Source organism: Nyctibius grandis, chromosome 4, assembly GCF_013368605.1.
Source record: "Nyctibius grandis isolate bNycGra1 chromosome 4, bNycGra1.pri, whole genome shotgun sequence".
Lineage (NCBI taxonomy): Eukaryota > Metazoa > Chordata > Aves > Nyctibiiformes > Nyctibiidae > Nyctibius > Nyctibius grandis.
The window spans coordinates 99,217,031-99,244,560 of NC_090661.1; the positions used below are offsets into that span (position 1 = coordinate 99,217,031).

A 27,530-nucleotide genomic window follows, 5' to 3' on the forward strand; every position below is an offset into this window, starting at 1 on the left:
TGCAAATAGAGATTAATCCTTGTGAGAGGAAAACACTGAGAACCCTAGCTAGCCACCTGATGGGCTTGATAGCTGCCTCCATCAGAGTGGGATCAGTTCTTTCACCTTTGCAGTCACACCTAAGAAAATTAATAGCATTGAGAGCACCTGCTGTGTTTGTTGTAGGGGTGGGATGAATAGGATATTGGGTTATTCCCAGGGTCATTGTGGTTTGCTCTGAGAATTTGCTGCAGCACAGTGACTCTGCACTGCTCCTGCTGCAGGGTCGTAGCTTAATGCCACAGGGTAGCCTGAAATCTGTTCCTTGCTAATTATCCTTATAACTCATATTTGGTTAAAAGTCAAAGCAAGTTTTGTTCAGCAGCCAGCAGCAAGCTGGGTCGAGTTTTGAAAAAAATAAATCTGAAGTATTTATGCTTCATAAATCACCATCAGCTGATACATACTGGAGAATCAGAACACTGCAAGCAGACAGCTGCAGCAGGACAAATTTTGTTTAATTTCTAACTAGTATTGTTTGTTAGCTCTGTTGATAACACTTGAATGATTCCAAACACTAATACAAATCTGTGAGGAAAATCCCCTCTCCTGTAGCAGGATAGTAGCGAAGGTACCGTAACAAAGTCAAAGGGGCTGAAGGATCCATAGGCTAAGGCAACACTGCTGAAGAGATATATACAATTCAAGGACAAATGAAAAGGGGAGGAGATGTGTGACTGTTAACTGTTTCCCCTTTAAACACTACACACATGATGCCTAGATGCTCAAGCAGAGCAAATACAGCTTACCCACTTGTGTCACCTGCCTCCACAGTTTGTATGGAACTGGTAACTGCAGTACAGACTGCCAGAGTTATCTGGTAGTCCCTGCAGCTCCTCGTTTTATGACTGGCTTAATTCACGCAAATTATGAGCCTATTCCTGTAAGGAAGGAGTATTCATGAAAACAAAGATTTTTCTTGTGCGCACTTAGCAACACGGTACATACACGTTCAGTCACTGGGGGCACAGATAAGAGGAAGTACAAGTATTTTACCAATATAAGACAAATCAATTGAGCATCCTCAAAGGAAGGGGACATGTCCTTTACCACCACCACCAGCAGCTTAATATGGAGATTTCACAATTTAGCTTTGTTTCCTGAAACAGAATCACATTTTTATAAATCCAGAGTATAAATAGTTGACCAACCTCTGCCTTGAAAATTAGTGAAATAAAGCACACAAGGCAGAAAGATCTCATTTAAGTAACACATTTTAAGTGCTCTCTACGATGCCTGTCACACACCCGTGTTTTCTGGGCTTCAGTCACTCTCCTTGCAATGAATCTAGCACTGGTGTAGTTACCTGTAGGTGATGTTAGTATGGAAGCTTATGCCTCTGTTCTTCCACAAACGTGGTCAATAAAAGTTTTACTACATAGCAGTTAATTCAGAGTTCAAAGCTTCCATCTGATGCATAGTGGATATATTAAGCAGATAGGTTTAATAAAGCCTCTCTGGCATTAATTCTCTAACAATAATCATGTAGTAAAGTGAATTGGATCCCTACCGCAATACTGATGGTTGCTTTGTAACTATGTGCAGTATTAATAGCTATGAACATTTTTCTGAAGGACGTGGCTTCAAAGGCCACAAGCAAGCAGATAATTAAATACAATTAAATATGAATTAGTTTGCTGCATTTCATGGTTTAAGGCTGAACTTCTCTTACAATAAAGATGTTCAGGATTCAATCCCTCCATGCAGAGAGGAAGTTAAATGAACTCTACAAAACTAGGCCAAGGCAATACAAGGATTAGGGTGGCTCAGAGCTTGCCTGCCATTGGGAGGAACAGAGGATGGACTGGAGGAAACACAGGAGTAAACCAAGGCCATGGTTGTTTTCCTGCCTTTCTCCCATCCCAGCAACCTGCAGTCTCACATAATTAACTCCTCTGCCTGTTTGCTGAGCTGGACCCAGCTCTGTGAAAGAACTGACACTGAACTAAGCACACATTTAGGCTATAATATTGCATACTGGGCAGAACCTGACCAAGTGAAGCAGGAGTGGCATGCTGGGTTATTTGCGTTAGCAATAAGAAGTAGGGTTTAAAATCGCATGAATGTCTAAATGGGAGGAAAGCCTGTTACATACATACTGCAGAAAGTATTCACACGCTGTTAACCCTTTATGCAAAGATCATGTCAATGTGCCACGCTCAATGTCAGCATGGGTGGTCTGGGATGTAATTACCCGTTGCACAAACGACCAGCAATTTAAGTCTTTATGAACAGGCGCTATTATCTGTGCCGTGCTCCCCCCCAATTATTTTTTGCTCTATCTTTCCAGGAGCGCAGTGTTTCATTACGAATCAGAGACGAACGCCAGCCCGGCTCCTCATCCGAGCCGTGCCGTACTCAGGAGGTCTGGCACCCCCCAGGCTGTGCCATGGGACGCGATGTCCGCCCTCCGCTGACGCGCAATGGGTTAATTTCTTTCCAGCTAAGGACGGGGGAGCGTTGCATTAGAGACCGGAGAAGCGCTCTCTACGCCCCTTCGCGCCCGTACCGCACCGAAGGGCCCCAGGGCCCCCTCCCCCGCGTCAGCCGGGGGCCGAAGCCCCGGGGCCGCCTGGGAGGGCCGCCCCAGGCCGGTGGGACCCAGGGCGGCTGGCGCAGAGGCGCCCCGGGGGGCCGGGCGGGACGGCGCGGGGGCGGGGAATGGAGGGGAGGGGAAACCCCCCGGATCCCCCGCGCGGGGAGACACCGCGTTAGTCACCGGGACCCTCCCCCTGTGCCGGCGCTTGGCTCCACGGCGGCAGCGGCCGCGGCAGCGCCGCTCCTCGCACAGCCCGGCCGCGCCGCCGACGGGACGCGGCGCCTCCGTGAGGCGCGGGCAGCCGCGGGGGCTGCGGGGGGAATGGAGGGGCCCGGCCTGCGCCTCGCGGGGCTCTGCGCCGCGGCCGCCCTCCCTCGGGGCGGCGGGGCGGGCTGCCGGCGGGCGGCGTGAGGCGGCCGGGCCGCCCCGGGTGGGGAATGAGAGGGGGCGCCGCGGGGCTGCCAGAGCCCGCCGGGACCCACCATGCGGGAGCTGGCGATCGAGATCGGCATACGGGTCCTGCTCTTCGGGGTCTTCGTGTGAGTACGCGCCGGGCAGCGGGAGGGGGGGACGGCTCCTACCGGAACGGGACCTCCGGCACTGCCTCAACTTTCCTCCGTCGCCCGGGGCCGCTCTGGTGCCCGGGTCCGTCCTCACTGCCGGGCCAGGGGAGCGCGGGGTGGGTGCGGGCTTGGCCGCCCCTCCGCGCGGGCTGACGGCGGCTCGCCGCCCCGCAGCCCCTGCCGAGAGCCGCCCGCCGGTCGGCTCCGGCGGCGGGGGAGCCCTGAGCGAGGGGGAGCTGCCGCCGGTCCGGGGTGCGGGGGGGACCCGTTGTGCCGGGGGCGATTTTTTCCCGGGGTGGGTCGTTACAGGAGCCGCGGGGAGCCCGCTCTGCCTTGGGGTTTTGCCGAAGACCTGCGGGAAATTTTTGTCGGAGCAACTACTGTTTGTAAGAGAAGTGTGCAAAAAAAAACAACCAACAACAGAAAGAAAACCTGCTGGTGCGTTCGTTTGGAGGACTGTAGTTTCTGCTGTAGGGTCTGATCTGCCAGGGCTGTAGATGCACCTCCACAGCTGGCTTGCAGCAGTGGGAGCCTGCAGCGGCTGAGCTCCGGGGAGCGGGAGGGCTACAGCGCTGGGGCTTGGAGCTGAGGAAGGAGCTTGAGCTCAACGTGAGATGTTAGGTGTTGTAGCTGGGTTTGAAAATCTGGTTGCTGAAAGACGTGCAGCTATCGCTGCAGGAACACTCTTTTCTTCTTGCCTCCTTTAGGAGAAAGCAGTTACGTCTTATTTTGCTCTGTGCACTTCAGGCAGGCTTCGCCCTTTCTTTTCAGGGCTGTACCCGTTTCTTCTTTCTGGCAGTTTGTGTTCTCCATGCATTTGAACGGTGAAAAGTTATGATCTTCATATAAGTTTACATTTCAGTTGCTTAATGTTTCAAGATGAGTATTTGGAATCTTTGTGATCTGTCAGGAGTATCACAGAAACTAGATCAGATTCTGCTGCTGTTTACTTGTTTGTCTGCTTAACGATGGATCCTGTTCACAGGTGCAGGCAGCGATAGTATAGGGCATCTCTTATGCGGTGTTACTGACTTACAGCTGGTGGTACTGGAAGCTTTGATGCGATTCCTCTCTGAACCTCTCATAGTTAATGAATAACTTGCCCAATTTACTGATATTTGAGTTTTTCCTCAGTGCTCGTTTCTGTTGAATATTGATGCAAATCTTTTGATTTGTAACATGTTTGGTAAGTGTCATAAACTTTGATACCTTCGAAAACCTGTAAAGTACCTTAGATACCATTCAGTTCAGTTGCATCTTACTTTGAAAGTAGACCCGTTCCTTTCGACAGAACTCTTTTCTGGAATATATGGAATTACAGGGTGAGCAAAGACCTCAGAAACTGATGCTACATCAGTATCTTTCCCTTCATTGCGATTGCATGTGTAATTAATCACACCATCCAGTAAGAATCTCTTCATATAGCTTATTACCATGATATGTAAATGATGCCCCATTATAAGTAGTGATCTCTAGGTTTTGCTTGTCTTCTCATTTCCTCTCTGAAACATTCTGTAATTTTCACTATTCTTTATGCGGTGGTTCTAAAATCAACTGTGGGGTGGCTAAAGGAAATGCTTCTGGTAGAGCCACCATAATGCCAAATGGCAAATGACTACACAAGCACTTTCCACATTAGCTTCTTCTTTCTTGGGATTCTGGGGAATAATTCTGACATTGTAACAGGTCATTTGGAGCATTCATTGACATCTGAAAGTACCGAACACGTAGTATTCTAAATTCACGTCCAGGTTGGTGTTTAGTTTTGTGAAGAACTGCACTTTGTAAAGGCTGCAAAAATATGATCTCGGGCTAGACCAGAAGAATGGCTTTTATATTCAGATAATCTTAACATCAAAGTAACCCTTTGCTATTGAAATAGTATTCAGTGTTTCTGTCAGGTTTTCCAAAGAGGCGGTTACTTGTATTTTGGAAGGTTTTTATTATGAAGGCTTAAATACTGTGTTTTCTGTGGTTTTGTAGACAGCCAGGGCAAGGATTTTTATGGAGTGTTGAGTTCACTGAAATATCTCTTCAAGTATGAACAATCACTGGTGAATTTGGAAGCCCTGGGACTGGAATCCAGGTGGTAGCAATCTAAGCTCTACTGCAGAAGCTGTTTCTAGGAATGAAAAGGCTGTAAGATTCTCACCTCCCTTGGAAAGAAATGCCATTAACATCAATGAGTTGAGGCTGGGTCTGAGATCATCTCTCTTGTGAATGCCAGCTGTGACATAGATATTTGTCCACCAGGAACTGGACTGAAGAGAATTAGTTCATTCCAGAAAGGTGTTGATGACTTTGGGTCACTACCAACCTTTGTAGTGTTAGAAATCTGACCTTGAAGATAATAGTTCCATAGCTGTTTGCCAATCGTGAACCATCTGTGCCTCCCAGATGTCTTTTTAGCTTCAACCTACTGATTAATATAACTCAGAGTAATATACTGGCATATTTTGTGCCAAATGCAAAAGAAGAAGGTGTGTATTCCATGTTGTAGTTTCACTTGGTGATAAATGTCACTTCATAAAAATAGAGGTGTGAAAACTTATGTTGATGATTGCTGAAATTGAATGTATTGCCAATTCGAATGTATTTTACAGCAGCAACAGCCATATTTGCTGTACTTAAGACTAGCAACCTTTTTTCCCCTCACTTGCCATAATTATCAACTTTAGTCATTCCACCAAAGGCAAAAATCTATACTTGTTATTTAAGTTCTCTTCTGTCATGCAAATGTACACCATTCCAAGTAATACATGTTTTTGATGATTGTGTATTGGTTTGGATGAATTCAACAGACCATCAGTGAAGATAAGGATAACAACTGACTCAGTTCTAGATGTTGTGTTCTTAGCAATTGCTAAAAGTGTTCATTTAGCAATTAAAGATGGGTTTAGGTATTGAAAATGAAGCAACTCAAGCTTCTGTGCGTTTACAAAGATCTGTGCTGAAGGGCAGTTTAGCCCTCAGGATTTACTACTATTGAAGAAAGGATTAGTTAGGAGAGATTTATTAAGAGAACTACAGCTGCCTGAAATTTAGAAGCAGGAGTTTAAGAAAACAAACAAACGAAAAAAAAAAAAAACAAAAAAAACCAAACCCACAAAACTAAACACAACTGTTTGCAGCCAAAAACATGCTTGATGCACACTTTACTGTGAAAGTAAATTGATGTTCTTTGAGTACCTTCAGCAAAATAGCTCTCAAGCCACAAGTTATGAACTGTAAGGAGAATAGTGATATTTCTATTCTGCTCTACAGTTTTTCCCTAGTTCCTTAACATTAACAAATTTATCTTCAGCTTTCAAAATATTTAGTCTTACACCTTTTGACTGGGCTGAACTCGTTCTAACGAGCATAGATGGTCTGCTCCTTACTAGGAAAAGAAAATTCTCACGCTGTAATTTGACCGTTACATTGTTATTGCATTATGGAGTTTCACATATTTAGCAATTAAACCTTGACTTTAATCAATTCTTGCTTCATATTTTTGAGTTTTTTATTTATTAAGAAATATATGTGAGTAGAGGACTGGATTTTTTTAAAGTGAATTTTTTCATGTAAGATCTCAAGTAGGAATGGTTTATTGTTTCATATAACAACTGTGAGCATGTACTTTGTAGAAAAAATCAAACGCTGATTTTGAAGGGTGATTGAATTAGGGTATTGCATCTCTGTTTTCTTCATTTTGTACTTATTCCAATGACCTGGAGCATCTTAAGATGCCTGATTAATGCTAAAACATGTTAAACGTGGCCAGTCTTTCATCTCCTCCTTGTGGACAGTGGCATTTGTCGCTTACTGAATGCGTGATGAAAGCAAATTGTTTTGACTGACTTGGTTAAGGCAATTGTAAAAAGAGATTTGTGAGCAAGTCTGATATTTTTACACAGGAGTAATGCCCTTAAAACAACGTTCTTCATCTGTCCTAAAAAGAATTCATTGAGTGGTAGCTCAGAGTGAGCCTGTAATTGCTGGTAGGGATGTCTTAGTTTCTTAGCTAAATACATGTTATTCTGTTTTAGGTATCTCCTACAAGGCAAACTTTTTCACCTGTTTCAGAAGCTTTAGAAGACCACATCATTGTCGTGGTAGGAAGACAGAAGAATTTGCATGTGTTGTAGTATATTTAGCCCAATGACTTGTCAACAGCGTATTGCTGATGTTTCTAGAACTGTCTAATTGATTAAAAAGGCAGTCTTTCAAGGATTGCTTCATCAAACCTCGAGCTCTTCAGTGAGCGTGATGTGATTAAAATATAAATGTCATTCAGAGTAATTGAATATCTTCCCTACAGCACAGTCTCATTAGCAGCCTCCCTTGTGAATAAATGTTTGTCTGCAGGCTAACATACGTGTATGTGTTACACACATGTGAGTGTACAGTGTTGACCAACGCTGACGGCTTTGGTGGGGATGTGTGTGTGTACCGTGTTCAGACTTTGGTTTAAGTAAATAAAAGCTGATTCTGTGCATGTTGGGTTTCTTACAAGTTTACAATATTAAGATTTTAATCAAGTTATGAATACGCATGAAATGATTTAGCGTGGAAAGCTCTTTCAAGTAGCTTTCTTTGTCGTGGGTGGTGATCTTCTGGGTATTCTGCGTATGTTGCCTTCATAAATGATACTCTGTATTGTCTTGTTAACATAGACAGAAAATCAATTAGCTGAGGCAATTCCACAATGCTGCTGTTCTGCTTTACTCTTTTCTCACAGTTTGCACTTGCCTTTTCTCTGTCGTATCTACTGGGTTTTTGGAGGATAGACTGATCTGACAATCATGAGCAACTGGAGATCTGTAGTTAATAGAACAAAATGGTACTGAGAAGAAATCGCCAGTTTGAGACATTAAGATTTATTTCCTCATGCTGACACAAACTCTGCCAAATTACACAAATCAGTTGGACCAAGATTTCAAAGCACATTTTAAGCCTAGGCTCTATAGCTGAATGTTTCAAAGGGAAGTAGGTGTTTGGCCACATGAGCTTCTTAGTCATTTTGTGTCCTACATGCTTGATTTGAGTATCCCATTATTCTGACTTTGTTTGGAACCTGATTTTTGGCTTCTGATCTTAAGAGTCTTGGACTTCATTTCTCTGTACACTAGTTTCTCATCAGGAAAGGGAGATTAATACTACTTTTTATCACTCTTTGTTCATTTAGATGATAAATTCTTTGTAGTAAGGTTTGTGGACAGTAGCCAGACCCATTGAACATGCCTGGAGCTTTTTCACTGTTAGTTTCACAAATAGTAATGATAATAGGAAGTGAGAACATCAACGTGCTTGATTACTAACCTGTTTAAAAATAGGCTCTGTATTGTAAACCATAATTTAGACAATACTAAAATGAGGGAAAGATTTAGTTTTGTGTCCCAGGTTGAAGTCTAGTTCACTGAGTAGGGTTAATGCAGAGTTAAGGGAAAGACCTATAAAGAAAAAGACCTTAGCCTCTCTGGTGCTTAGGATCTGAGAACATACATCAAAGGTTGCATATTGAGCTCCAGTGTCAAGCAACAGACTTGTTCCAGTGGTCAGCAGAGTCTGTTATACCTTTGAAGTGATGGAAGAATTAGAATGCCATGGAGCTTCTGTAACTTGCTGAATGCAGCTGATATATCACAAAGGAACCCAAATTCTAAGTTTGCTCATCTCTGCGTCCTTGAGAGGTTACTGTAAAAACAAAAGGCCATAAATACCTATTATACCTGGTCTAATATGAAGCACACAACAAAATAGCCATGTGCCTGTCCTAATATCAGTGAAATATCACCGAGCTAACAGAGACACTTGTTACTTGGTGTTCTACTGAGCTGAAGCTTCTGTTTCCATTATTTTTTTTAATTTTATTTATTGAAACTAGAGTAGGATTTTACTGACTTTGATAACAGCTGTTCAGGAGAAAGTGTACCTGTCTCTTTTGTGCAGACTTTGGTCTGTGCAAATGATAGACTGTTTTACAGACTTGTTGCATCAGTACTTTTAGATCGTGGAACTAATTTTATTTCATTTGTCTTCCTTGAGTCCCAGGGGGTTAAAAAAGAGGATTTAATGGCAGGAATTGTAATTGTCCTGTTAATAGGATGGGATTTACAGTTGATGCCCATAGCTAAACTCACAGCTGAATACATGCTAAAAAAAAGGGTGTTATTGTAAATGCCAAAGAACCTGCTCCAGAGTTTTGAGGAGTAAATGGTGACTTTGTGTCTTTTCTTGTTGAATCCTATTTACTGACTGACTTTGGCACTTTGTATTTGTTTGCTCCCAGCCCTGACTGAGGACGTTTTATAGTGAGAATGCTACTAAGACTGACAGGGTTTCTCTAAGGGAAATTTTTCTTTAAAAAAAATGATTTTTATACTTTGATCTAAGCACAGTCAAGCTGTGGCACAACTGTGTTTCTTATGGCAAAGACTTTAATAAAAAGTACAGTCGTCTTGCTGAGAATGCACTCATACATGGCACAGTAAACTGAGATCTTTATAGTCTCCCAAACTGTTGGTGACTTTGAAAAGTGAGTACTTGGAAATAGTTGGCAGAATTATTGATGCTAAAAGTGAATTAAGGATTACATTTAGTGTGTCTTGTAGCTTTTTTCTGTAGTAAGCGCTGTACTGATACCGAACAGGGGACATTTGAGCGCTGTGTCTGTATTGGCAAGGATTAGTGAACAAAGAGAGAAAGCTAAAGACAATACATATGTCCCTAGCTAAAGTATTGGTTGTGATCCCCTAACAAACATCAGGGACTTACACTTGAATGATTCAGAAACCAGTGAAGCTTTCCTTAGAGTAACTGCTTTACAATTGGATTGTCTTCACAGAAGAGATGAAGTTGTCATCAGATGTGGCACTTGAACTAAGCTTTTCATAACTACATGGGTTTTAAGGTACTTTCCATTCATGTTTTTCCCTTGCCTTGTGAATGGTAAATTTGTGATCATTGGACCACAAGTCATTGCTGTACAGAAACTCAGTGACTGATCCATATGATTCTGCAGAAAACTAGATGAGGAATGTTTATTTGTTGTAAATCAGATTGCTACAGTTGCTGTGTATTGTATTTGTTTATTTCTCCACATTACAAAACACTTTTAGCTTTTACTATCCAGGTGGCTAAATATTTTCCTTGTTAAAATACCACTGAATTTTATTTGAAATTGAATATAGATGAAATGCAATAAGTGGGAATTGTTTTACTGTAGGCTAGAGTAACAGGGTTTGCAACTGGTGTTTTCACAGTAAATGGCTAATTAAGATTACTTATAAAGGCGAATTTTAGAGAATTGGGGAGGAGTGAGAAAGATGGTAAGGGGTATAAAAAACACCTTTTCTGAGAAAAGATAGAAATAATTGAGCTGTTTAATCTAGAAATCTGAGGAGACATGGCAGTAGTCTTCACATGTAAGCAGCTGCCATAAAGATGTATGAAGAAGGCAAACTGATCTTCATGTCCTTTGGGAATTGTACAGAAAGGAAAGATTTTTTTAAACTTGTAGCAAGGCAAACTTAGGCTGAGTGTGGAGAAATGCAACCTAATTGTGAGGGCTTTTGAGTGCTGTGACTGGAAATTTTAAAAAGCAAGTTATGCTGAAGTATCTTGGGAGTATTTTACATACAGTTTTGCTTTGCTGCATGGCTGCGAGGAGACAGACTAGGTGGCCTTGTAAGCTGGCACAAAACAGCTTAGTGGACTGAGGTTTATACGACCTGAGAGTGTCCCAGTGTGCGGGGAAAAGTTGAAAAACATTAAAGCAAAATCTCTTGTAAGAGATTTTTGTCTCACGTTGATGGACCGAAAAGGAAACGGTGTTACCAGTTCAAAGTTATTTGGAGAATACTTTAGCAAAGGCTGAGCAGAAGGTGATGGTCCCTTCTGGCTGGAAGGCACTGCCATGCCAGATATCCCATTTTAAATATTCTGTGTTGGTGAGATTGTGGGGAAAATGAAATCCTAGGTTAGGTGAAATCTTTCACTCTGCAGTCTTGCAGTTCAGCATTTTACTCTGTTTTGAGTGAAAAGTTTTACTACTACTTCAGAATTTATAATGGAGGTGTAAATGTCAGCTCAAACATTTCAGTTCTGAAGGATTTGTGGCACCCTGCCAAGTGTTTTGAAGCCTTGCAAATTGAAAACAACAGAGGAGAGTAGCATTTGATATAAAGTGTTATATCTTCATTAGCTGCCAATTTTCACTAATGGGAGAACAGATCTAATAGCCTGACTGTACTCTCATGGCCCGCAGAGAGGCCATTAACAATTTCATTCATCCAGTGTCCAAGGTGCTTTACAGGAGTGTAACTATTGCTATTGGACTTTAGCGAGTACCACAAAATGCTACAAGTGATGTTCCTATTCCCCATAATTATATCTTTTTTTTTTTTTTTTTTTTTTTAAATCGTTATTAATGTTCTGGAACGTGTAGTTATTCACACAAGTGTTTTTGGATTGAGTGATTTTAATATAGTTGAATTTGATTGTGAATATCATTAGGCAGATCTTTTTTTTTCCCCAGAGAATAATAAAGTAATTGATACAGCAACTGTGAAGGAAAAACTGGAACAAAATAACTTGTAATTTGTATGACATTTAGTGAATAACTTGGCTAAAAAGTGTCACTTTATTAATACTGAAGTGTTTTATTTTAAAGTTAATTTTAAAATCAAATGCATTTTTTATTAAAACCAGTTTAATGGATGCCCAGACAAAATATTTCATTTCAGTTTGAGTTAAAATGATATGTTCCAGCTTGACCAAAAATTAATGTTCGAATTTCACATGAAGAGACTCTTGATCAAGCCTTCTAGATTAAGCCATAGTATTTCTCCCCTCTTTCACTTCCTTACCAGCTCCTGAGGTTTTGGCCTAAAAAAACTGTCTGAGAATGTGTTTTGGCACTTAGCTCTAGTTGTGGATAATTTGTTTGATATTACCTAATCCTCAGTTTTATTCAACCTATACCCCTCAGATACAGCATTATGTGTGGACAGGCTTCACTGCCATACAGATCCTCTTTCAAGGTCATGTCTGTCTATCCATTGTATGTTTAAAGGCAACAGTGGTGCATAGCGAATGGGATAGAAATCATAAACATTCATATAATAAACATCTTCTAGACTAAAAATAACTTGGCTGCAAATTATCAAGTCATGTTCATAGTATTAAAATTCAGGTTCTGGCGAAAAGGTGGGTGGGTGAGAAAGAAAATTTCTTGTGTAGAAGTGGTAGGTTTTTGATATGGTTTTGAAGATATTGGGCGGGGGCAGTGGCTGAACAGAGATGAGATCCTGCAGCGTGGAGGAACGTGAGTGAGAAGCATTGAAGTAACAGTGAGCTACAAAGGGAGTTTTGGAAGAGGAGTGATGGAGGGACAGAAATAACTGAGAGGGAAAGCTTTGGTCACTAAGAGAAACTCAGCATCTTTGTGAGTGATGATACTGATGATTTCCTTTCTCTCTACTCCCTCCTCCCCAAACACACACACATTAAAATGGCTTTTGTGAAATAGCTTACATCATAGGGTATATTTAATAAAAATAGAGCATAGAAGCAACGATTAATACCATAAATTATGCTTTTTATTAACTAAAATGAGAGATAATGCAATGAAAACAGTAGCCAATAGTTTTCACTTTGTTGGTATCTGTTATTTCTCTAAGACTACCACTGTTGATTATCTCTGTTACAGTAGTGCAGCTGTTCTGGGTTGCCTCAAGTATTGTGCATTTACATAATAAGTAGCAGCTCTGACCTGCTTGCCCTGTGCTTGAAGTGCACCGCTGCTCCATGGGAGCAGGGATCACAAGAACTGAACTGCTTTTTCACCTCAGGAGCAGCTAAATGCCAAAACAAATATGTTTTTGTTTCAGAATGGTTTATTTTATATTCTGCTGACCAGAAAGCAAAAGATGCCAAGATCACTTTTAATATTAGGTCAAAGAAAGTTTTAAAAATTTAAAACAAGCCAAAATATGTCAATTTGACTCGTTTTGCAGTGTTTTTTTTCCTGATACAGTATAGACACTCTTGTCTCCTGCTCTTCTGCTCAAAGCTGCAATGCAGCATGACCAACTGTTCCCTCTCTCTTCCTTTCACTTTGCTCATTTTTCAAATATTCCACTTCTGTACGGAAGAAATTATGGTGAAAAGGTTGTGTCTAAGCTAGTTAAGTAGTTTAATGCCTGGATACCCATTTTTAATCCCATTGAATGGGAATTTTCTAGATTCAGCCACTTCATACTGGCAATAATGATACTCGGTGATATTTAGTGCTACTTGCAGTCAAAGTGCTCAGCCCAAGAGCAAGGAGAATGTATAGATTGGAAGTTTTTGGATTCTTTCAGGCGCACAAGAACAACTGGCTGGCTGTGTTAATCGCTTGTTCTTGTGCTGTTCATGCACGCTCAGATAATCCTTTCCCTTTCCTCTTAGGTTTAGTACAACTGAAATAATGTCACAGGAAGGAAATAGTTTACCCAGAGACAGAGTTCAAATGCCAGGGATTGAGAAAGCAGTAGAGGTATAATTTAGGTACTTGGAAAGCTAACATTAGGTTCTAAAACTCCAGGCTATTTTCTTTTGTTCAGCATTGTTAAAAGATTGCTGGGTTCGTTATTTCATATCAGGTATTCTAAGAACATTTAGCTATCATTTATATGTTATTTCATAAGCTGCAGGACTCCTGTTGTGAATCTATATTGTTGTTAGTTCAAGATCTGAGCTTCTAACTGAGCCCAGACTCCCCAGCTGTTGCCTTCTTGCTGATTCATTTAATTCATATTGTTTCTTGAATTTGGACCAAACAAGGAAGAGAAAATTTGAGCAGAGGTGTTGGGTCCGTTTTTAACCTGCTGCTGTTCGTATGTGTTTTCAGTGTGGGTACATGTGGCGCAAGTCATGTGCTGTAGCAGACCTGAGCATAATCTCAGGCACAGCTGATGAAGCCTTTGTAAATACAGCCCCAGATGCTATCTCAGAGAAGGTCCAGTGGCTCGATAATCATTGACACACTGACTGGCACAGACTCCATCATCTAGTTGGACACATTCTGGTTGAAGAACCTGTCTCGCGTCACATTTGGCTTTGTTGGCCCAGTAATAGTACAGCTCACCCTGACTGGAGTGCAATGCTAGCTGCAAGGAGAGTGAAGAGGGTGGCTGTTCCTCTTTGGAAGATGTCATATCCCGATATGTATCTGTTAAATCAGTGGATATATGAGGCAAATCTGGGAAACCTGCTAGTAAGACTGAAGAAAAATACTGGAAACTCTCCTCTTTCAGCACATCTGGGAAATGTGACGGCCATGGTAATATGTATGTTTTTAAAACTGCATCAGAATTTATTTTCAATCCCTTCTTAATCAAAATGATGTCTCATATATCTGAAGGGCTAACGTGGGCATATGTGTTAATTAAATGTAACACTGCAATTGCTAGCTAATTTAAAATGTTCAGAAATATTTTATGTCAAGTGATACTGACTCATCTGAAGCCAAACCTACCCTTGAGAACCAGTTCTCTACTTGTCAGTGACATTAAATAAACAAACAAAAAATATTGCCCCTGCCTTTTGTCCTTATCAGCGCCAGGATTTAATTCCATTGACTTCTGGCTTTTCCCTACATAAAAGTGCACTCATAGGATTAGAAGTGGGGAAAGCTGTATACATTCAGATTAGAATATCAAATGTTATCAGGAAGTGGTATGAAGGCTTTGTTTCTAGTGTTTCAAAAATACAGAAATTTAAAAATTGCTATCAACTTGCACTATTGCCAGGGCTGTATAGAGCACTAAATAGGGACTGAATAAAAGAAGCCTCTTGCAGCATTTTTCTTACCATTTAATTCTGCCAATAGTCAGTCTTTATAAATACTTGCCTACAAGTAGAAGGTTACTGCAAATGAAGAAAGGCATCAGATCTTCTCATCTCTGTGGCAATAAAAACAGCTTCTAAATTATCTTTGTAGGGTGTTCCTGGTAAATACTAACTACTCTGTATCCTGCAGGACACTCAAACCCAATAAAGCTCCATATTAGGATTATAGGTTGTTAAGCAGAAGTGATAGGTGTATACACTGCATGGCTTTGTATTGGGAGATAAAAGTGTTTAGCTGTTAAAAAGGTTGAGATAATTTATTGATACAGCTGCTTCTGTATCTCTTAGTGCGAATGTAAATTACTTAATGAATTGGTTTTAGTGCAGTTACTAGATAATGGTTATAATAACATGTTTCCATCAAAGCTTATGAAGAACCAATACAACATTAATTTCTGTTTCCATGTACGTGCTTCTTATGCAGTCAATATCTATTGCAATATAAATTCTAATACATTTTAGAACGTAACTCTTTACTTTTGGTTTCCATGGAGAAGTTAAAGATGTTCTTCCCTACTTGAATGCTTGTCAGCAGCGCGTACTTGGCATATGTGAATACCAGTCCAGTTAATGAACAAACTACAGCATCAGGAGTCTTGCTTTGATAGTGATATTGACCCTTCTTGCTGGAATGAATTGCTCTACTTTGCCTTGTAAAACATTGGCAGAAAACATCAAATTTCTGGTGTTGTGCCTTAACTATAGGGAAAGTTTCTCTTTCTATCAAAACTCAAGTTTATATTATTGAAGTTAGATTTTTGAATTCATGTCAGCTTCTTCCTTGGTAAAATGCAGTTCACCATTAATAATTGGGCCTTGGTCATGTTTTTCGTGCCCCAATACATAATTCCCTTCTTGATGGCTGAGGAACTGTGGATTCCCCAAATTACTTTAGAAATTAAATGGCTCGGATCTCTTTCCTTACGCTACCCTCTGAGCTAACACAAAGCTATCTCATCATGCTAATACGCATAGACAGCAGCATTTCAGAAACTGAACTCCTCCAACTCTGCGGTGAGCAGAATGACAGCGATAAACCACAGGCATTGTTTCTTATCTCACCTCATCACTATCTTATCTGCTTTAGTTCTGTTAATTTCGCATTCCAGCCACAGACCATTTCAAGCTTTTCATATTTTGTCTGTCTTTGCAGAAATTCCTAAAATAACCACTAAAAAGTTATGTTTTTTTCCTTAAATTACCTATAGGGAGTAAACAAGACTAGGTTTTCTCATGGCACGAGAATAAGTTATTCTCTCCAGGTATATCAAAAAACATGACATAAATGCTTTTCCTTGCTATGAGTATGTTTCAGAATGGATAAGTTGTTGAAGTCTTGGATTCAAATGTGAGCGAAGGTGATGTGAATAAGCAGCATTCAGTGCAATGTACCCAGCCAGTGTAAACACTGGGCTCTTTCTGTTTAGCCTAGGTCACTTGTTGGAAACCCCTAAAGCAAATTCTGTCTTTCAGAATATAATTTTCTTATCTCCACAGCTGTTGTGCCCTATGATGTGTTCTACTTTATGACTATTCATTCAAAATGTTGGTGCTGCGAATCTGTTGTGTGAGAATCTCTTGCCGAGTTATGTGTTGTGTATATACTCTGTAATTAGGCCAACTTATACGGAGCCCTACCAACTTCAACACCACTGACGCTGCTCACAACTATGCAGTTTTAGTGTCAGGACAACTGATTGCACAATTTAACACAGCAGGTACACTACAAAAGCTTTTACTACTAGATTTGAGACCTAGTTTTGGGGAATACTCAAGGAAATAACCATGTAAGAAAGTGCACAGCGGAGTTCCAATAGCACAGTCACAGCTAACCTGTTTCTGTGGGAGAGGCAGTGGTGAGTTTCCTCACACAGAGTTCTGCAGTCAGGGAATGGTCAAACTTTTTTTCCACAAGCCCTCAGACGTGATTTATAAGAGAGATTCATGAATACCTGCTACCTTTGCATTACTTGCTCCAGTGAGGAATTGCATACAAAGCCATTTTGGGAGCAGACCTACTTATCAACAGACGAAGCTTAGAAAAGAAGAGGGTTGGTCGTTAGGTATCTGGTATGAAAGACCGAGTATCACAATCACAAGTTCATGTTCACTCTCTTCTGGTGCTTTGTCATGCCTCATGTACTTCTCTGTCCTCTCTTAGTTATTGTCACTTGTTACTTGGGTCAAGCCTTGTCTGCAAGAGACAAGGCAAGAACGAAAAAACTCCAACCCCACCTCCTTCTCCCCCCAACCAGCCAACCCCTTGTACATCCTTTAGTTGATGCTCAAACCCAGGAAGCAATCTCTAACCTTCCAATGTCCTATGAACTCTTTTGACAAAGAAGATATCTAAGTCCCCAAGATTGCCAGGACCAAAGGCCCTGTGTGATTTCAAATTGTTACTTTCTGCAAATGGAGCTGTTGGCCATTGCCAGTCCTTGTAACGCTAGTAGGCGCTTCTATGGTTAACGCTAGTCATTATTTCATTGCTGGTAGCTTCTGTCTTGCTCTAACAGGACACAACAATACAGTCCTAAGGTTGGGCCCATCTATCCTATTTCTGTCCTGTTGTTGCTAGACTGGGAACATACTTTTCTACTCAAACATTTAAAGGTTTCTATCTTACGAGCTTTGCCAGTGCAGCACTGCATATTGCTCTTTCTCTGATCTTAGCAACTTCTGAATGACATTGCTTCTTGATTTCATGCTGCTGAATGCCAGGGAATGGTAGCTACCGTAAGCAGCGTTTGTTTAGCATCTCAGCTTACTGTTTCAATACCTTGCTGTTACTTATGGGAGATGAAGACCATGGTGGCAGCACAGGTCAAAGACTCTGTGGCAATATTTATGCAATGTTTGATTCATTTGCTACCAGTGAATGGTTTCATAAAAAACATTATTAGTCCTTATTATCACAAAACTACTGTGTACTTTTATCTCGATCAGTCTGTGACGTGGTGCTTGCACAGAAATTATCTTAAAGGGCTATGTGCTGTTAAATGGAAATGAAGTTAATGTAACCTGGAAGTGATTGTGTCCTCAGAAAAGAACATTTTTATTTAGTGTAGTGTTGTAGGCAGTAATGTTGGTATCTCCAAAGCAATCTCAAGCACTTGGGCACCTGTTCCTCACTGATGTTTTTAATGGAATTAGGGCTTCTGTTTCCCTTTGGTTGCTTTTAAAGTTGCTGTTAAAGGCTCTTGAAGTTAATGGAAGTCCTTTTATCCCTTAAATATGTGTTATCAGGCTGAACTGTTCAAAATCTTGCATATTAAACTGTTAAAAATGTTGGATGAATATGTAAACATGCAGAAAATGTAAGGCCAAAAAGCTAATACTACATTTTCATGTACTAATATGAAGTAAGCTTCCTAAGTTTCCCACCTGCTACCAGAGGACGTTATATGATTGAGTCTGTATTTTCAGCATAATAGAAAATGTCTAGAAACCAGTCTTCTTTATCCAAGGACTACATCCATTTCTAACAATGTCTAGTCATTTAAACAAGCTTGTGCTGGCTTATGAATAGTAATAGACTGTACTTTGGGTTAGGATGAAGGAACATAAATCACTAAGTGTCAGGCAGCTTAGAAATCAGTATGTCCTCATGATTGTTTAATAGGGTACAAAGGGAATTGCCTTCAAGCTAATGAAATCTCATATCCAGTTGCCCATTGATGATACTTCAAAAAAAGGAAGAGAATTGTTCTCTTACGAGTCTTGGCATAAAAATTTAATTAGCAGCTGAGCTCTTTCTGAAGATGATAAAAAAGTGATTTCTTTTTATATAGTCACTTTCCTTTAACTGTTTACTTTGTCCTTCTGTATTGTTCACACAGGCAAGGCCTGCCTTCTGTATCTATTTTTTTTCTCCTTCAGTAGTGATTTTGAAATTATTTTACCCAGTTTCAGCATTTCTTCTTTTCTTGCATTATGTTTCAGCATATTTGAACACTGTTCTTGGAAGATGTTCAGAACACGAGTAAGAGGAAGAAATTGATACATAGTTAGATTTAATAGGTAGTGGATACAAAACTGCTGTTTCTGTCATTGATAGATTTCTTGCAATGGATCTTTCTTTAAAAGAGTACTAAGATAGTGAGTATATACTAATCCAAAAATCAGTCCTCAACTGGAATCAGATGCTATTTGTGTTGTTTATTATAGTTTCATCTCTTTAGCACATGTGTTATTTTGCTCTTGAAGGAATTAAATCTTATGACTTAGCATGTATTTACAGTGTCACAATATGATTCCTGTGAGAACTATGAATTTGATTTTCATTTAATTTCTCAGATTTAAACAAATATACTTTAATCTCAGTTTTCTTAGTTTACAAGGAGACAGGAAACAAAAGAACAAGAAGAGCCCAAACCTTTAACTCTGTTGGCATTTGCTCATAATGTGAAATGTCTTAATTAATTAAATCTCTGGTCTAATGTGATAATGTTTTCCAAAAGTGCACTGGTGCACAGATATACTGTGATCACCTTGAAGCATAAATGTTTGTGTATTGTTTGCTTTTTGCAGTTAGTAGAAAAGCTTCAAGGCCTAGATATGTCAAAGGATGTGTCTCTACTTCAGGGCCTTCCTTGGCGAATCCATCAGTCCCAGAGCTTTGAGAACTGCCTCAAAACGGTTATCAGACCAGCAGATACCTGAGGCAGTATGTCAGATAAGATGTGAGTGGCTGAAAGATGTAGTCATTGAAACTTAGCTGGCTTCTTTAATTTCTTGTATGGCCAGGCATGCATGTGCTTATCTATTTATGTATGTTTAGATGACAGCGGTGAAGTACCTCCTGGCTGTAGATCCTTTATACATCTTCATAATACATGTTAAGTCCTGGACGGTGTAGCTGTGAACTCTGCTATTCAACTCTTCCAGGTGACACGTGTCGGATGTCATACTCAGGCCTCTGACTTTACTGTGGTCTTCACCATGGGCTGCAGGGGAATCTCTGCTCCTCCTGCTCCTTCTTCACTGACCTTGGTGTCTGCAGGGCTGTTTCTCTCACATATTCTCACTCCTCTCTTCAGCTGCAATTGCTGTGTGCACAGCAACTTTTTTCTCTTCTTAACTATGTTATCCCAGAGGTGCTACCACTGTCCCTGATGGCCTCGGCCTTGGCCAGCGTTGGGTCCACCTTGAAACCGGCTGGCATTGGCTCTGTTGGACTCAGGGGAAGCTTCTAGCAGCTTCTCACAGAAGCCACCCTTGTAGCTCCCCCACAACAAAACCTTGCCATGCAAACTCAATACTATAACCTCAGCATATTATTTTGATGCTCTTCCTTTCAAAATAACATAATTGCAAAGCTGTGGGGTTTTGTTGTTTGGTTGGTTTGTTTGTTGGGTTTTTTGTTTGTTTGTTTTTGAGAGCTAAATGACATGAGAATGAAATTAAAACAGTCAGTTTTGGTAGAATGAGACGTTTCTGGTAGAGCTAGATTCTTCTTAAGCTTGACAGCCAAAACAAAATACTGGGAATCTGAAAAAAGAAAATTGTGTTTCTATGAGCCCATGCTGTTGTAGGAATAAGGCTGTTTTGGAGATCTTCTCTAAAGTTATCTGTTCTTTCTAGCAGTAGCAGGAATTGTCTGGGCTGCTGCTTTCTCCCTGCTTTGTGATCCTGCAAATACAACTGTCATACTTCAAAGACTGGATGTTGATGTTTGAAAGACACATTTTGTGTTTGATATCTAGTGTATAATTTCTTCAGTGTAAAACATCTGCTACATGTGATTTTTCTAGTCCCACAATATTCTTTGCACACTTTTCCCACAAAAAATAAAATGACAATTTATTCTCCACAGAAAAGTTTATGGAACTTTTATGAAGTTGTAGAATATAGACTTATAAAAATAATTTTCCTTAGTGTATATTTATGAAGGTTGTATTACTAAAAAGTGGTGAGGTAGGATAGCAATGTATTATAAGCATAATTCAGGCATGCTTACCATAATTAACTTTTGGGGAAGTTTTAAATCAGCAGGACTTTTCTGTGTTTTTTGGTCATCATTTCAAATTGTGTAAAAATTTTATCTTTAATACTTCTTTTCAGTTTTACAGAATTTTTGGATCCATTCCAGCGGGTTATCCAGCCAGAAGAGATCTGGCTGTATAAAAATCCTTTGGTGCAATCAGACAATATACCTACGCGTCTTATGTTTGTAAGTACTAAAAGTTTATTGGTCATTTGATGGCTGTAAACTAAGTACACTTTCATTTCATAAGCAGTAGGAAACCTTTCAGAAGTATAGGATGTTCCTTTAAATCTAATAACAATTGTTTTCCAAACCAGACATGTCCAAAGTGGCAAAATGTAGGAAATCGTGGGGAGTTTCCAAAAAGCAGCTTTACCAGGTGACTGAATTTATGAATGTTGATTTTACAGTTTAAGATTTAAGCTAGTGTTAACTTAGAGGGATGCTAGAGAAATGATTAGAGAAGCTTTTTGAATTAGCTGGTTGGGTGACCTGAGAAAACCTTGCCATGCTCTTACTAGATTAAGTGCTTAAATTTTGAAATCCGATTTGTTTTAGGCAGGTTAGGCACTGAGATATTTGCCTCCAAATACTTCTGTGTTTTTTTTTTCCACGTAGACAAAACCTTTGTTTTAGCTTCTGCCAACAAGCATACTAAAGATATAGAGCTGCTCTGCTGTCACTGTTCTGGCTCTCTCCGCACAGCTCATGTTGACATGCAGACTGTCCCTCTGATTTTAGTGGTTTGTATGGTTATCAAAATTCGTGGTTTTGATAACCTTCACTAGCAATGATTAATAATCATAATAATCTACATGTATAACTATATGAGTGCACTAAGACCACTACGGAAATGCTAAGAAATTATCAGTATAGTTCAGGCTATTAAAACAAGGAGGTCAATCTTTGCAAAAGCTTCATCAGTCAAAGTGGAGATTTTGCAGGAATGGGCAAAGCAGATGAGGTCAAATCCTAGTACCCTTATGTCAAAGCATCTTTTCCTGTGTCTTCAGTGAAGCCAGGATTTTACTTTCAGGTTAGGGCTTGAATTCAGAATAAATGCAAATCAGCTATGTAACTTGTCTTCAATGTTTTTTTTTTTTCTTTAAAAGGCTCAGGTCTTCAGTTATAGAAACTTTTTCGTTAAGTAAGGAACAACTTAAAGGTGCTTCCTATTTATGAGGCAACAATATATCCCAGCCTTCCATGACAGAGGCTGAAGGCCTGGTTTTAAATTCACCAGCATAGTTTACATTGCATTAAGAACAAGCTCTATTAAGTACTTTTTCAGCCTGGATGAGTGAAAATATATGTTTTTCCTGAAATGGAAGACAGCTGTGTAAAAACAAAAAAAAACCCACAAACCCAAACATTAAATTGTTGTGCTAGGAAAGACACTGAGTTTAATTCTGCCAGTTTTCCTTATGCTGAGCATTACCTTGCTACATGGTTTGTCTGATCTGCGTTTATAACTTGAGTTCAAGGACCAATAGTGAATCATTGTACAGGGGTTTGCTGCTGTGGTGGAACTATTTTTGAAACCAGTTGGGATAATCATCAGTCCATCCTCTGTTCTCTAGGCAGTAGCCACTGGGAAGCACAATTCTGGGATGTAAGCGTAGTACGTTTCCCTGTTAACCACTTTCCATAGAGCCAGCTTTTGGTATACTTCATGGCAGGTGGAACTTCCAGGCAGCTCTGAGTCAGTAATGTTTTGTATAGTCTGTCTTCTCTTTCTGGCTCAGACCCTTGAGATCTCAGTAACTCAGTGAACAGCTTCTTAAATTAAGAAACATCGATGATTTCTAAGTGTTTTTTCTTATTTCTTTAATTAAAAAGAAGAAAAGTCCAACTCTAGCATTGATCACAAGCTTTCATTATGTAAAGAATTTTTTGCCACTATTGTACTCTGATATTGAAAAGTATGGCTATGGCTTACCAGAAAGCAATCTCGAAGACTTTAAGAACTGCTCGATTATTTTATATGCTGAGAGATTTTGAATTCAAGAGAAATGTTGTGAATACTCCAAACCCAGATCCAAATTAGACAAAGCTGATCTCTGCATGCAAGCCACAAGGACTGGAAAGGTCTGAGCCTTGTTCTGTCTCTCTGTCAGTAGATATTAATTGTCTTGGAAAGTGTAAGGTACTGTCACCTTCTCTTGAATGCATGGAAATATGTGGGAGTCCCTATAACTTTAGCATATCTCTGGCTTGCCAGGATGAATAATGAATGAGAGAGATTTTGTCCATGTTGCACAAAAGCAAGGCAATGTTGGAATATTTCACTGCTGGAAAAGAAAACATTGCAGAGATACATCAGAGGAGAGTATTGTTCATTAGACTGTTGCCAAATCTGTTATAGGTATGAGCCATCCAATCTTTTTGCAAAATAAAGAAAAAGGAGTCTTTAGCAAGCCAAACTTTCTTTATATGTGCATTTTGCTGCAGAGTAAAAAACACCTTCCAGCTAATGCTTTTGTGAAAGGAACAGCAATGTACTTCAAACACGAATAGTTCTTCATCTCTCTCAAAAGTCCATAGGCTTGTGAAATATGAGGAAATCTGCAGAAATTTACCAGGTTTCTGAAGATTGATTGTGAAGTGGCTTGGAACAAGCTGCCACTTGAATTCTATTCTTTGTTCATATTTTCTGCTGCTCCTGCTTGTTCAAAAGATTTCGAACTCCATCAAACCATCACTATAAGCCTGCCAGCCTGGCTATATTTCTACGTGTTCTTCAACAATGGAATGCAGATATCTTTCTTCTTTTCTGATGGCAATCCTTACTTTTTAGAATGAAATTAGTAATTCTAGGTTCTGCTTTAACCATTTTTTATTTCACTCTTTGTCTCTGAAAGCAGAAATTAAACTATTACTGAGGATAGAGAAGTGAACGTTTCTGGAGCAGTAACATGGGACTGGCATCCTAATTTGAATCTTACACACTGTAGACAGAAGGGAGTTTTAAGTGGAAATGGTGCTTATTTTTGCACAAAACCTGGTGGCTGCCTTTCTAAATGTGAAAAAGGGGAGCAGACTCCAGGCTGTGTTTTGATCTGCGTGGCTCACTGAGTTAGATAATATTTTGCAAATGCAGATGAGGGGAATCTGGTCCAAGATGCACTACCGAAATAACAAATGCAGTGCATTTTCATGTTGTTCCCTACTCAGGTATTCTAAAACAAGACAACGAGGACTGGGATTAATCTGTATTATAAAAAGAAGAGAGTCACACATCTTCTGTCATAATGTGTCTCTCCTGCGTCTGCTTTTTATTTCAGTGAGGCTGTTTAAGAAGTAAGGTGCTGTTCAGCCTCAGTAAAGATAAGCCCTGGCACCCCTTGTGCCATATAGAGCTTAATTTTCACCTTGTTTAAAAGAAAAAAAGTCATTTTCACTTTTCTCAAGAGAATAAATGCTTTTGAAAGACCTTGACTTGTTTTTGAACAAACGTTCAAACAAATGTTTTGAACAAATGTTTGTGGAGAGGTTTGTAGATTCCAGGAAGGAACTGGTTAACTTAGACTGGAACCAGCAAGAAGCATAAATGGACTACCTTGCCTACAAGTTGCCTTTTACCTCTGCAACTGAAGGTCTGAGACAGAAGGGATGCTGGAAGGACCAGTTGGGAACAAAATCATAGTTTCCATGGCAAGTTACTAATTAAAAACTCCCTGGTATTGTGCTTGGGAGAAACTGATACGTCTCTCTGGAGAAAGACAATAAACACCTGCTCTGGGAGGACAGACTGCAATATACAGATGCTGCATGAAGCAGGATGCTTTTGGGATAACTGGTGCATTTACAGTGAATCATCAAGCATAGGCCACATTGCTCTATGATAATGGAGATGGTGTTCGTGGAAATCAAGTGTGCGTATTGATGTGCAGATGCCATGTCAGGTTCCTTGTAGGAGGAATCCTGTCCTACAAGCACTGACAATAAAAGAATACGATCCTGCTTAACCAGTGAGTATTCTTGTAGATGTTCAGGTGTTGTTTTTCTGTTTTTGAACAAAATCAAGCAGTTGTCTCCACATCCAAACACTTGTAAGTGAAAGAATCATAAAGATGTGATCTTCTCAATACATTCAAGAATGACAGTTAAAAAGAAAATGAAAAGTAAAATAAAAAGCATTTTAAAATGTCCAAAGTTGGTGCCGGAGTCTGTTATGTTGAATAGTGTTTTACTGAGAGCACAGCCTGGATGGGCTGCCTTCTAGAGCAATGCTTAGCGTGGAAAAAATGTACAGGATCTATATGGATCAGTGCATGATTTTTGTGGACTTTAGGCTGTTGCTTTTTCATTTATGAAGCTGACATTTTAAATGCAGCTCCAGGCAATGACAAATCAATTATAACCCACAGTTATATTACAGTTTTAATGTATTCGTTGCTCAGTGCAACGACAAATCATCCCACTTTGCTTAAGGTCAAGAGTTTGATAAAGATCATTCAGCCTTCCAGTTTAAATGGAGCTAACTGGAACTAATTATTAATCAGTTGGACTGAAAAGGAATTGATGCTCTCACACATGATATTTGTTATCTCTTGCAGGCAATTTCGTTCCTTACGCCACTAGCAGTCATTTTTGTGGTGAAAATAATCCGGCGAACAGACAAGACTGAAATTAAAGAGGCTTTCTTAGGTAATGTATGTCATACTTCAAGATGGAAAATGTGTAATAGCTCTCAGAGATTGATTCCAATTGTAGTCTAAGCCTTGAAGAAAACCTGTCTCCGTTACAGTCTGTTACAGTAGTTTTCAGTGCAGTTACAGTTGCAAGCCATCTCACAAAAGCCTTTTTTTTAAATGTATGTTTCTAAATGTACAAATTCAGTGCCTTAACTCCACAATCTAGCTAGCAAGGGCCAGAATTCGATCAGCAAAGACCAGACCATCTGAGAGACTCTTCAGATGTATATTTTTCTGTCACAGCCAATCTATTACTTACCTCTTATTTATACTTGTAGCTGTTATAAATTAAGGGTTTGACTGGAAAGTCCTGTGAGACTCAGCTGCTTAGTGTAGGAAATTACTCCTCTCATTGCTTTCTCTGACCTACTCCTGGAGTTTACTCTTCCCCATTGCAAAATCTATGCTTATGGATCAGCTTTTCTAAGCACAAGCTGATGTTTCATCTTAAACTACCAGTGGAGTTAGATGTGCACTTAATCCTGGACTGTGAACTGCTATGGTTGTGTTATGGGTGAGGTCTAACTACAGTTGTAGGCAACAACTTTGAGCAAAGGAGCAGGTGGGCAATGGGGATGGTAAGTCTTAAACTGTTTCAGCTAATTCTGTCTGTGCCTATCTTTTGAAATCTTTTAGTGATATATGCCCAGATCCTTTTTACATAGATATTGCCAGAGGCCAAAATTGACTAAAGCGCTTTCACTGGCAGAGGGTACTCTGAAGCACTAAGAACTGCAAATGTTTTTGTTGGCAACATGTTTGAAATACGCCTAATTCTGAAATTCTGTTTTACTGGCTAATTTACACTTTAATTTATTGGCCTTTAGATCGTAAGGTCAAACCAATACTCAGCCTTGCCTTAAATAGATAGGGTGTAAATGGCACTATGTATCTGCCTTTGAAAATTTTTTTTATAGAAGGCTGGGTTCCCATAGCTTGTTCTTTCTCTAGTTGCTCTAACACAAGTGTGAAAAGATCCTAGTTTTGTTTTGGCTGCTGCCAGTCATTTGTAGTAAGTTCTGAAATGTCTTACAGTGATATTTTACTGACAAGTCCATTCAGTAGAAATCACTCTGATTCATAAAATGCATACAGTCACAGTTCTGAGTTTCACTTTCTGTTGTTTAAGAAGGAAATGAGCTTTGGATTAGTTTCTCTGTCACTTATTCTCACCTTTTTGTTCTAAAGAGACATTATTTTTTTCTGCTGTTCTTGCCTTCTGTTATGATTCCCTCCATAATGTCCAGGAGAAAACTTGCCAGCTTTCCCAGTATTCTCCTTGCTACCCAGACTTTAAGGAAACCCCAGCCTTGGTGTTCTGTACTGCAGGGTATCCCATTCAGTATGTGCCATAAGTGTGGAACTTCTCATGGCTTAATTATGTTCAAATGTACTGTATATTAATATGATTCACTATATTAATGTGTCTGGTGATGTGAAGCTGACGTGAAGATTCATTAACTGTGGTGGAGCTTTGCTGATTTGCTGACATCTGGCACATAATGTTCATAATGAACGATCAGGAAGTCCCCCAAAAGGTGAATTTCTTTAGGCATTGTACGTAGAAGAGATCAGAAGTTAAAAGGATGTGAAAATGCTTTGTCCCTCATATAGCCATTAATATAAAGAAGGTCATTCAGTGCATCTAGGGTAAGGAGTGGTTATTTTCTTAATGAAGGTATCCTTAGTCTTTCCCCTGGAAGTGCCTACATCAATCTACTGACTAGATTATATGACTTTTGGTGGGCAGTATGAATCTTTCCCAAAATGAAAGCAAATGCGATTTGTTTATCAACTTACGTTCACATTCTCATTTGATACTTGGATTG

The 27,530-nt window shown here is 39.9% G+C and overlaps 1 protein-coding gene across 1 annotated transcript in view; it reads left to right on the forward strand.

Annotated features, from left to right (window-relative positions):
- Positions 1–3,061: 3,061 nt before the first annotated feature.
- PLPP4 (phospholipid phosphatase 4) overlaps positions 3,062–27,530 on the forward strand; it is a 60,244-nt gene continuing 35,775 nt past the window's right edge. Inside the window, exons 1-3 of the mRNA XM_068399336.1 lie at positions 3,062–3,117; positions 21,082–21,190; positions 25,564–25,654. Of these exons, the coding sequence (XP_068255437.1) occupies positions 3,062–3,117; positions 21,082–21,190; positions 25,564–25,654 (256 nt within the window). The remainder of the gene's footprint in view (positions 3,118–21,081; positions 21,191–25,563; positions 25,655–27,530) is intronic.